General features: G+C 44.9%; 1 protein-coding gene across 1 annotated transcript in view; it reads right to left on the bottom strand.

Moving 5' to 3' along the window:
* The window catches only part of SYNPO2L (synaptopodin 2 like), a gene marked incomplete at its 5' end in the record, with an annotated part of 35,926 nt that extends 33,096 nt beyond the window's left edge, over positions 1 to 2,830 (bottom strand). The window contains one exon of the mRNA XM_084264668.1: positions 2,726 to 2,830. Within this exon, the coding sequence (XP_084120794.1) occupies positions 2,726 to 2,830 (105 nt within the window). The remainder of the gene's footprint in view (positions 1 to 2,725) is intronic.
* Positions 2,831 to 12,218: the final 9,388 nt, after the last annotated feature.

The following is a 12,218-nucleotide window of genomic DNA, read 5'->3' as shown; positions in this document are numbered from 1 at the left end:
CTGATAAATTATGCAGAGCTTTGTAATACAAGAGCAACTCAAAGAGGAAATCCCATTTTGTGCAATCCTTACGTACTTCATAGGGCATGCTGATAATCAGCTTGGGGGAAAGAATTTCCCTCTGCATTGCATTACTAGAAAATTAGATGCACTGGTGACGTTTACAACTTCACTTAGAGGAAACACACAGGAAACCGGAAGCAGGAGATGGAGTGACCATTAACTAGTCTGGTCTGGCAATTCCAGCATCTCTATGTAACTAGAATGTATATCATTTATAGATAACTTATTTGTCATACGTGATTCATTTCCACTTACTAGGCCCAAATTAGCTTTTTACTGCTCTTCTTCCTTCATAAATGTATACAGAAACAATTTGACTTGGCATCTAAGGGTAAGCATCTTTACTTAAAGTTACTACCATGATTTTTCTAGTCTAGAATTTGAAATTGCCTAAAATGACAGCACTGGAATCCCCTGAGACATCAACTGTATCCACTCTGTTATCTCATGGCACCAGCAGATATTTAGGCCTGTATCTCCTATCACATTTTCTCCAGATTCATCTGTGTTCCTGTTCTGTTCATCCCCATTCTGTCCAAATAGGTTTTGCTGTAAGAACCAAACAAAATTTCTGTCCTGCTAAGCCAGCTTTGTGGTGTCCTACAAGCACTTTCTCCCCAAGAGTCCTTTCTTTGACAGCAATCAGCATACTAACAGACCCTCTCATTTATCTAATCAGTCTTTCCATAGAGCACAACACATTCTTCACCGTACTAATGAACATCGTGGTGTCATTTGACTTTACCACTGCTAGGCAGGCTCAATCTCAGTGACACCTCACTCTGACCACACTTCCCAGTGCTGCCCAGTGGCACTGATCTCCTGGATGGAGGCCAGACAGAGTGAAATGCATATCCATGAGTCCCAGCTCTAGCAAACCAATAGAGAAGCAGACAATACTGCCCTGTTTCTCTGTGCTATATCATATGGTCATTCTTCTTTAGCGATGGGACCAATCCCATCTTTGGCTCCTAAAACATCCAAAAGGACAGTGCTAATGATGTTAAGGGCTCTGGAAGATGCCTTGCACGTAGCATTTTGGTCCAGACTTCACCCTGCTGGTGTCAATAGCAGAATTCTGACTGGAGAAGAATAAAGATTCGATTTTTCAACTCAAAGAGCTGAAAACTGGTATTCAAACTTCTACTCTCTGCATGGTAAGAGGAGAAGATTTGAGTTACTTCATGACTCCTCCGCAGTTTATTCTCTTCTAAGCAGTTTACTTTCAGATATGATCTTACTGGGTTCCCAGTAGGGATCTGTTAATCCTTTCTTTGGGGACTGTTTAAATTGTGTGGCTTTTAAGACAGTGAGTATATATGATCACTTGGTTGTCATTAAATTCTGGACAATAGCAACCCGAAATTATTATTATAAAACCAAAGTCCTGCTTGAAGAATGACATAAATTTTGAGTCTTAAATGGATTTGTAACATATTTTTTTGAATGCACTATCCAAGTTTTGTAAAATAAATAGATATTTTTATTTCTAGACTTAAGGTATGACACCCAGTTCTGGGTGAGAGCTACTTCTAGTTAATACCTTTCTGGAAGCATTACTAATCCATGAACAATATTCTGTTCATTTTAAGGTGCAACTTAGCCTGGGTAACGGCAAGTTCTTGCTGCTATTCAATCCCGAGTCATCTTTGTAAGACAGTATTCTCTTCCCTCTTCATTCGAGCTTCTGGTCTATTGAGGGAAAAACAAGACCCTACAGTTTGTGGCCACTGAAAACCCAATTTTCCTTACAACAGCTGATGCCAGAGGCCTGTTTCAAGGACATTGATTTTTTTCTCTTCAGCACCTGAAGCTCAATAGCATGCACAGGAGTTGTTCTAATGGAGAAAAGTCATATTTTGCTATGCAAGAAACATCCACTTCAGGGCCAAGCTGTGGGATTCCAAACCAGTTGGCAGAAGTTACAGACAAACACTCCGTGACTGAGGTGAGCCAAATAACAACAGAACATTTAATTTCAAAATTATCTGTCAGAATCCCAGTCTATGTAAGGAAACAGAAGGAGCTGGGCATAGCATTTTTTCATTCCTGCTGCTGGGTGCCTTCCAGAGAGACATCCCAAGATACCATTGTGTCAAGGCTAATGCAGCTGTTCCGAGCTTACCAAATAGAAGATTTTCCCCCCTCCATTTTTAGGAGTCTTTATGAAAAGAGAACAGTAATGGCTGTTTAACAAAAGAAGTGCAACTCCAGGCTCACGTTTCTTCCTTTTTTATTATTTCATCTCCCATACAAACAACTGATTTTCTTTAGTTCTTGAAATGGAACCAGTATTTGCTGCTTAGAATATAAAAAAATATTTACTTGAGACAGTATTGGGAAAGTTTCACCAACAGAAGAGATCCTAAAAAATGAGCATCTATTCTGCTGACTACTGAGTTGTATAGTTTATATAGCATCTGAGCCATACAGAGCTGCACTGAAGCGGGTCTTCACTGACATTTGTCTCTGCCTCAACAGCATCTACCGAATGACCCATATCCCACCCCACACCCTGCTTGACCGTTCCACCCAAGCCTTCCTTTTAAGACCTGCTGCCATGGCAAGGAGTGCCTGCGTTCCTTAACGGTACCGGATCAGCAGGGATGCGCCAGTTCAGCGGAACACCTCTGCCCTCACAGTTCACAGCTCGAGGTCCTACCTTTGACACTTGGAGGGGTTTTTTCTGCTCTGAACCCCCTTGCAGCCGGAAGCCCCAGGGGGCACCTCCAGACAGAGTAATGAGCATTTCTTCCTCAGCTCCCATGATTTCTGTGCTTTGGATGTTTTGTCTTCACAACTTCAAAACAGATCCCAGTTCTTAACAAGCGATATCTTCTACTCCCATCTCCACAATTCACACAATTCTCCAGGCCTCCGAAAGGCGCTGTGCTCACTTTCTCCTTCAACAACACACCAGAGGAGACTTGAGACTGTCAAGCCCAGCCTTCCCTGCTCTTCTGGACTCTCAGCTGCTGCTCTGCCTATGATTAGACATTTGATTCTGCTCTTGGTAAGGGGCCAGAGTTGTCCTACACACGTGTCATGTCAATCTCACCCTCTGTGCCCCCCCCCCCCCCATACACCATGGATCTCTCACCGGAGCATGGCTGAAAATAGAACACCTCCTGTCTCTCCAGAGCTCTGTCTGACACTTTTAAGGCTGGAAGTATTTTGGTAAAAAATTTATTTCCACCTCCCATACCAAATGCAAATCCTAGAGTCATCCAGCAGTCAGGATTCATTAGTGTGAATTTCAGGCAAGGACATGACACAGGCACAAACTTGTACAAGATCAGGCGATAGCACCTGACCCTGAGAAAGCGAACAAACTCAGCTTGCAAGTGGTGTGCTCTCTGCCTGTGTTTCCTCTGCACAGCTAGTGTTATCATGCAGTAGCACTGTCCACCTGTCCTGAAAAACACAGGCAGACTATAGATGCAACACGTTCTCTCGGCAGGTTGCTGCTCCCTGGCATCCCTACAGCCACTAATATTAGACACTGGGACCAGAATAGCCAGGATTAGCCACACAGATGGGATTCAAACAGATCTCTGTGGGGCAATGCAGACACAGGCTCCCCATGGCCAAGGATGGCTTTGCACCTGGGGCCTTTTCTGTCTTCTCTTTAGGACCAAGGCACACAAGACCTCCCTGCTATCCCAGGCCACCTTGATCCCTTGGAATTATAGGAGAAATACCATCCATGTTCTCCTTTTTGCCACAAGGCTTAAAACATAATTTTCTGTTAAGGCTGAGAGGACAAACTTTTCTCTTCCTTATTCTGCATGTACTTATTCCTTGGCAACTAACAAGTATCTTGCCCATCTACCGTACTGTAGCATTCAACGGACGCAGCTGTGGCCGACACCATTGCTCGGCTGCCTGCTCCACCACCGCCACCAGTGCTGTAGCACCGTTTACCCAGTGCCGCCGCACACCCCGGCCAAGCGTCACCAGTGAGCGAGCAGCTCCTGCGCCACCACTGCACTTCGGCGCGAAGCCGGCCCCGGGCGCTCGGGTGCCGCGCTCCCGCGGGGGGGCCGGGCCGGGGCCCTGCGCTGCTGCGCGCAGCCGCGCCTCGCTCCACGACGCGGCGGCTCTTGCGGCGAGGCGCCGGTTCCGGCACTGTGCGAGCCACCCACGCTAGGAACGGCGCCCGCGGCTCCGCCCGCCGCAGCTCGGGCCGCGCCGGGCCTAAGGCAAGCGCGGCTCCGTACCGAGAGCCCCGGCGACGGGCGCCGCCAGAAGGGCGGCTGGTTCCCCGCCGGTCCGGGCCCACCGGTGCCTTAGACCGGGCCACGACCCGGCGCTTCCGCACCGCCGCCCGGCGTCGCACAAGGCACGCAGCGCTCCCCGCGCGCCGACACGCCAGAAAAACGTAATACCCGACGTGCACCCCTCCCACTGACGTCACCATCCCAGGCAGAGGCCGTGCGCGCGTTCCGCACCTCACGGCGCCTGCGCCGCATCCGGGCTCTGCCGGGTGGGGCGCGGCGGCGGCCGGGGGTTGGCGGGGAGTGCGGACGTGGCAGGCAGCGGGCGGGGGAGCAGCGCTTCCGGGGGAGCGGCGGGTTCGGGAACCGGAAGCGGGCCCGGCAGCAGCACCGGGAGCGGCGGGCAGCGGCGGTGAGTGAGGCCGTGGGGCGGCTTCGGAGGGCGCTGGGTTTGCCGGCGGTGGCCGCCGCGCGGGTGCTCGGGGCGGGCGGCTGACACCGCACCTGGTTCCGTGGCGGGCGGCCTGGCGGGAGCCTCCGCCGCAGCCGCCGCTTCCTTCCCCCCTAAGGAGTTAAGGCCTGGCGGCGCCCGGCCAGCTGGCGTGTAGGGCCCGCCGTGCCTGCGCGCCGCGCCCGGCCTCTGCAGGGCCCCGGGTCTTCCCGGTAACGTATTCGGGCGGGAGCACCCCGCGCCGCCGGCCCGGCCCAGCGAGGGCCAGCCTGAGGGGGCTGGGGCCGGCTGTCGGCGGGGCCTTCTCCTCCAGGGCATGGGCTGTCCCAAGGGGACCTGGCGGCGTCTCGGTGTTGCGCGGCGAGCCCCGGAGGCGACGTGTCGTGCCGCCGGCCCGTCCCGGAAAGCTGAGCGGGGTTTTTTTCGGCCCGGATGCTCCGTGAGGCGGATGCCCCCTCTGCAACGTCCTTAACCTCTTGTAACCCACGGATCCTTCCCGCAGGGTTTGTGTCGCGCTCTTCAAGTTGCCATTCATTTGAGGCTTGTGTAGGGCTGCCGTCCCGTGTGCAGACCTGCCAGCTGAGTCTGGCTGGGTTTGGTGGTAAAACTTAGACGTTGTCTGCAGGCAGGAGGGATGGAATGGAGATGGCATGATCGAAGTACAAGTGTAGTCTTGAAAAAGGGGTGATGCGAGATGACCTCTTGCTTTTCATATAGGTGGTGTGTGTTTTGTCTCATTGGAATTAGGTTTCACTCTTTCTGAGCAATGCTCTTTGGCAGTATTAGCTAAGCTTAGCTTAGTTTCTTTGTATTCATGGGGTATACTTGGGTATTTTTTAGTATGTAGTGTATTAGCTCTGAAATCTTTATGAGAGACTTAGCAAATCCATCCCGACTGGGCCTCCATGGTAACTGTCATGCTGAAGATGAAGTTCTGTTTAAACTTACAGGCTGATGGAAGTGGTTGCTGAAACGTAGCTGAATTGCTTACCCTCGCATCAGAAGCCATCCACCAGAGTTAGTATTTGTACAGCTGTGCTAAAATAGATTTTTCAGTTTGGTGCTCAACCTCTATTTTTAGCCATTAATGTGATATTTTGATGAAACTATTTCTTGATCCTTTTCTGCCACAGGGTTCCTTAGTCAATTTTACCAGGTGTTGAGAGGGGTGTTAGAGGGAGAGGAATTACCATTTTAGACATAATGCGTGTTGCTTAAAAGCAGTGTGAAGGCACACTACTAGAATGGGGGATGACTTGTTGCTGATTTTGTCCAAAGTCTTTGCTTTTTATTAATATGAAGCTGTCCTGAGTTGGTTCAGGGAACCGCCTCCTTGTAAAGTAAATGTACTGGTTATGGAGTGGATGGAAATATACGTGCCCTGAAACTCCAGAGCCTCTATCTGTAGAGGAGATTTACCTTCAATCATCTTTACAGGTGGTCTGTGGAAGCATAAGCATTTCTATCCATTTTTGTATGGAAAAGTTTCTTGCTTCTGGAACTACCTTTTCCTGCTTGAAGCTGCACCACTCAGGGGTTCTTCATTGCTATAGACAGGCTGTGAAACAGACATTGATACCAACAGGTCTCTCTTTTTTTTTTTTTTTAATATGCTGGGACATTTGCTATAGGTTCTGATTTCAGTGCTGGAAGCGGAGTTATAGCAGATGTCTGAAGGATTGTTTTGTTAATGGATCATTTGATGCTTGTACCTTTTTGAATGTTTTCTCCTACAACTGTAGGGCTATATTTTCTTCCTGCAACACTTATCAGAAGGAGGGTCAAAAATCCAAGAAAGAATTGATGGTTGGCTAAGGAAGGGCAAGGTACAAAGAGTAACAAAAAATGATCAACAGCAAGGTCTCCACAGAAGAGCGAAGGTGTATGTTTCTTGTCCTTTAGGTTTGCAAAGCTTTATTAGTAATTAATTGTGAAGATAGAGTTCAGCAAGATTTGTTGTTAATACAGAAAGCACTAAGGCAGTGAACTGGGCAGCATGCCTTAGGAAAAGCTAATTCTGAGCTTTTTTTGTTTCTTGTGAGTGATGGGAATTGCATAATATGTATTAGCCTAGAGGAAGTCAGAGTACAGCAGCGTAGAGTGAAAGACGGCCAGTATTGTGATGTATAGGAATAAATCTTGTTTAGCACAGTAACACGTATTTTAGTCTTGTGAATCAATAGGAATACACAGAATTCTTCCTTCTGGCACCTTCTCTCAACTTAAAACTGCTCTTGTAACTTTTCTTAATCAGTTATACTTGTGCAAAGTTCGTAGAAATGAGTCAGATGACTTCACATGTTGTAACATGTATGTGGAGGTAGTTAAGGAAGAGAGGAGTCTTTCACTGTCACTTTGTCAATGTCGTATTTTTCAGTGACTCGTGCCTCCACAGAGCTGTCCTTCAGAAGCAAAGCCCATAACTGAGCATTTTAAAAATCTTAAAGCTTTATTACAGAGACATGCAGTCAGTCTCACCAGGAGACTTCAAGCACATTTTGTACTCTGTTTTGACTTAGAAAACCTGGTGATGGTCACAGGGCTTGGAAATAGTGGTAAGTTTAATGTTAGGTCAAGACTATTTTGTATTTGGTTTTTAAGCATAACTTGTATGTTGTATTGAACCTTGCCCAAGCTGATGAATCAGCCTAACAAACGGGGTTTAGTATGGTCCTTCTTTAGAAGAACATAAAAGTGATCACACTTTAGATGTGAACTGTGATTTTTCTGTCCTGAAGCCTGAAAGGCCTCTTTGAAACTGCCCAGGAAAAACTGGGCTGCAAAATCTGCTCTGGTACCTACTGTATCAAGTTCTAGGATCTATCTATCCTTTCTTCTCTTCAAAGTGTCTTCTGTGAAAATATTGTGGCTTCTGGACTTCCACTGATATTAAATGGTAGAATTTAATTTTGAAAATCGTGTCTTACACCTGTCATGAACAGTTTAAACAGTTGTTTCTAGTGGTGACTCAAAATGCATAGATGAAGAAAATAGGACCTGCGGCATGACAAGTTGAGAATCTGCCCAGGTGGAAAGACAGAGCACCACAAAAGTACAGCTGAATTGGAGGGTCAGGGCCAGCAGTGCCTTTTGGATTGATTTGGACAAATGTATGGGAGGCATTTGTCGTGGTGTCCTGAATGCTCACAGATCAGTTGCCAGTCTCTAACTTCCAGGGCATGGGCTTCTCTTACAGGATTTTTTTGAAGGAAAACAAAACACGAGTTTCTTGTATCTAAAAGGAGCCAAATGTTCCATGAGCTCTTGTAGAAGACCTAGTCAAGCTGTAGCTGAAACAAAAGCAAGGACTTTGAGAAGAGCGTTCGGAACTCCAGAGTCCAGGTCTTCACGAGAACGGCGGAACTTCGCCACTTCTCCAGGAAGTTGCAGAACAGAAGCATTGAAAGTACTGTGGGTAGTATTCTGCACTGGGCTCTGAGGACGCTGATTGTCCCCCTCTGTCCCATCTTTTGGAAACTCTTTTGAGTTCTGTGTTCGTTAAGTAGGCATATTTCTTTCAGTTTCAGTGTAATATGGGAGGCCATGCTGTTGACACATTTTTATTTTTTTCCTTTAAGGCCCAGTCTCCCCCAGAAGCTTAAACAACCAAGGCTTTTGTTTCTTTGGGCCAGCTAAAAAGGCACAAGTATTCTTCTGAAGTAAAATACTTCTGCTCTATGTGTTTCTTTTAGAAAGTGATTAAGAACTGATGAGATCAAGCCTTTTGGTTTCAAAAGGGAATTAACGGTGAATGCAGACCATAAAAATTATGAATATGCAGTTTTCAGTGATCTGGGAGGTTTGCTAATTAAAACAAGTTCATATGAATCACTAGGGTTTGGTTGGTTTTTGGTTTTGTTTTGTTTTAAAGGCCATGAAAACTGCACTGTATTCTGCTTTGGATACTAAGGAATCTACAAACTATTGTAAAAATTAAAAGGTTTATCCATTGCCCCCCAGTATTACTGTGTATTTTTTTTCTCGTCAGTTTGTTGCTGATCAGCACTGTTTGTCTGTCTTGTGTAACAGTGTTCCGGTACGAATTTTGACTGTGTAACTAGCTGGACCAAAACTTCCCTGGCCAGCTGCCTTCATACAGAGCAACAGAAAACAGCATAGAGTAACTGCTTTGTGCATTGCAAGAAAATTGTTATTTATAGTAATGACCACTTGTGGTCATAGTATTTTCCCAATGCCGTGAATCCTGCTTATTTGAGCTTTCTGTATTTTAACTGCTGAGTAGTAGTAATATAGTGTTCTACAGCATGTTTGAACATTATGCTTGTCTTCAGTTTTGGTAATGTGTCACTGCATGCAAAGGAATATCCTCAGTATTTTCATCAAGTGAAATGGCCTGTTATCTCCATTTTTCCCTACACGGTGTGTGTGTATATTTCATTTTTTTCTGTGACTTCTTTATCTTCATAACATGAGACATAGAGCATAAAATTCTCCCTTTCCCCATATCTTCAAGTGACCAAGTTCTAGTTTACATATATATTTTTTGACTGGAGACAAAATGAGGCTCTTTGATACAAATTACTTGTACTGGAGGAGAAGAAAAATGGACTAAATCAGTGACAACTGTTTTACACCTTCTTAGAGGCAAATACTGTTGGCCCTGCCCTTTATGGTATTCCACATCAGTGATGAGCAAGCATGCCACTAGCCTTACATTTAGAGCAAGTTGAGCAACTGAAATAATGAAGCAGCCTTGTCCCCCAGCTTCAATACTGAGCTTGTTCTTGAGTCTTCCTTCTCCTTTCCAGCTCTCTCCTTGACCTTCTACTAGTATGAAGTAAGCATCAGCTTTTGCTGTGGTGGAGATTGGCCTGTGCTGGCTCCCACATGGGCTAGGTCTGAGATGTATCTTTACCTTTCAGTTGGAATGCTGAGTTGGACCCATTTCCTTTGTGTAGCTATTTTTTCATAGAAAATATAGGAAAATTATCTCGTAACTCTTTTCCTCTCTAGGGCTTTTATTACGTGAGCAAAACCTCTTGGTTTCAGTATTATTGTGGAGAGACAAACAAGCCAACAGGTATTACTTGCTTAAGAGGGCAATATGGATATTAATATGAGGGAGGGAAGGCTGAAAAGAGAATAAATAGTCAAAGATCATCAGGTACGATGTACTGAGCGCATTTGCAACAGTAGGTCAGAAGTGCTTTGCAAGGTATGTGCTTGAGTTCTTGCCCTATCATGCTTAAAAAAAGGTGTGAATGATTGGTCTTCCACCATGTAGTAATTCCTTGTTCAAGCATTAGGTCTGTACAGGGATTTCTGTAGGTGTGACTTGTGAAGAATGTCTAATGATCATAGCTCAGGAGGTATCCTGCAGGATGCTGCTACTTTGCCTGCAGCTCTTTCTGGAGGAAGGACCTGTTCATAGGAACACTGACTGGAAGCCAAGCTCTCATGCAATCATGCACAAACATAGTCAGGGGCAGGAAAAAGAGAAAGCAGCTCTCCCTCCTTGGCAGAAGGCCCTGCCCAGATGTTCCAAGATGTGCAGATAGAGCAGTCTTTTCAAAACATTCTCCCTTCTCTTTGCCCCCACCGTTGCAGGAGAGACTCTCCTGCTTTGCTGTTTGCACTGAACAGAGGTGGTTGGGGTTGGTCTGTGATTGCAAAGTGGTGACATTGATTGCCCCACCTAGGGAGGAAGAGGTGACCATCAAGGGAGCTTGGACAGGGAGCAGGTCCCTAACTCCAGATTTCCTGACCCCATGGCTGCTCAGGTTGGACTGTCATGCAGAACGAAGTCAGAGGTGGTGTGGGAAGCCGGAATCTTTAGCGATGACTTGCTTCCTGTCATGTTAAACATGATTACACACCATAACAAACAGTGCAGTCTGATCAAAACTTGTCACGCTGTTGCAAATGAGGTGTTACTTTCAGGAGTGAATTACCTTTAAATATTTAAGATCTTCTAAACAAATGTCCTGCCATTACCTTTATGCTGCTTTGTAATAGAAATTTAAAACTATTTTATTTCATATAAATTTTAATTCTAATTTCAGGAGTAAGTATTATCGTTCTTAGTATTGACATTTGTCATGTACTAGCTGTAGGAGGTTGTGTAATATGTTTTGTGCTAGCTTTCTTCTGTAAATAATTAGATCGCTGTTGTGACATACTTATTTTCCCATTATTTTGTATTATATATGGATCAGAAAGAATTTCTTTGTGTGGATGGTTCTTGCAGAGCTGTAGTTATTTTAGTACTCTTGCTGTACAACTGTTGTGTCAGTTGTTGAAATAATTCTTTAATATCATAGTTATGTTAATGTGAAGAACCTACCTTAGCATTGGCTGGCATACTGTAATTTATAGGCAAAACAGCTCGTGTGTTTATCATCTGCTTGAGTTAAGCTGTAGATTCCTTGTTGGGATTTACCTCAGATGGCTGATGCAGCTGTATCTCTCTGTATTAAGGTATGCTGTGTATCTTTAACACACAGTAAAATATGAGAGCATTTTCACCTTAACTTTGGCTTTTTAATAAACTGCTTTAAACACATTTCTTCACAGTGTTATTGTAGATAGACTTAGCTGAAGAGGCTAGCAGTGACGTATGAAGTGTCCAAAGGAGTACAGGAGGTGCAAGGTATCCTTAAGAAATAGACGGTGAGGGAATCCCCAACCTTTAAAGTCATCTCCTTGGCTTTCTACAACTCAAGGTCCCTGTGGCTTGTCTGCCTGCTTACAGTACTGTGGTGATGTAAGAATTGCCTGCTTGGTTTGGGGTCTGCCAGTGGCATTTCTGTTTTTATAAAGTTAGTCAAGCTCTTTATACAGTTAATCAGAGGAATTGCAATCTATTTGTTAAGTAAGATTTCTTCCATAACTTTGCAAAGAAACACCTCTTCTGTCTGATGCTCTTGTTTCAGGACTTACCCTTTTGTATAAATCCTTCAGTGACATCTTTGCCTGTGATGTTTTTCCATTTTGAACATCTTAGGTGAACATTTTGCTTTTGGAATATGCTAGTCTTCTGAAATTTATGTACATAACAAGGACTTTAAATTGTCTGGTTTTGGTAGTGGGGTCCTGTTCTGGATTCTGTCAAATACTTCAAGAGGAAACATTTATGGATGATGAAGTGTGTGTTGCTCATAGCAGGGAAGTGTGATCAAGTAGACACAGAGATGAAAGCTGAACTTGTTCAGCATTATTAAAGTGTTATGTTAAGGGATCTCTCATTTATGTCACGAAATCTGTTTTCTGTTTGTCTCCTGTGGGGTGATATTTCTAACGTGTCTCAGGGGCTTGATAATCATCTGCTGTGGAATGGGAAGTTACAGTATTTTTTTTTTTTCTCTAAGATCATGATCAGAAATGTAACTGGGATGAAGCAGTGAATAAGTTGGTTATAAAATTTATTTTCTGAAAATACTGTTTTGTGACTAGCTCTTGTAAAGCACTTCTGTTACTTGAAAAAATTGCTGTGCAAGAGTAAATTGCCATTACTCTTTTACTTTCCC

Source organism: Gallinula chloropus (assembly GCF_964237585.1).
Source record: "Gallinula chloropus genome assembly, chromosome: 5".
NCBI classification, from domain to species: Eukaryota; Metazoa; Chordata; class Aves; order Gruiformes; family Rallidae; genus Gallinula; species Gallinula chloropus.
Note: the sequence above shows the minus strand (reverse complement) of the source record. Positions and strands in the feature narration are given on the sequence as shown.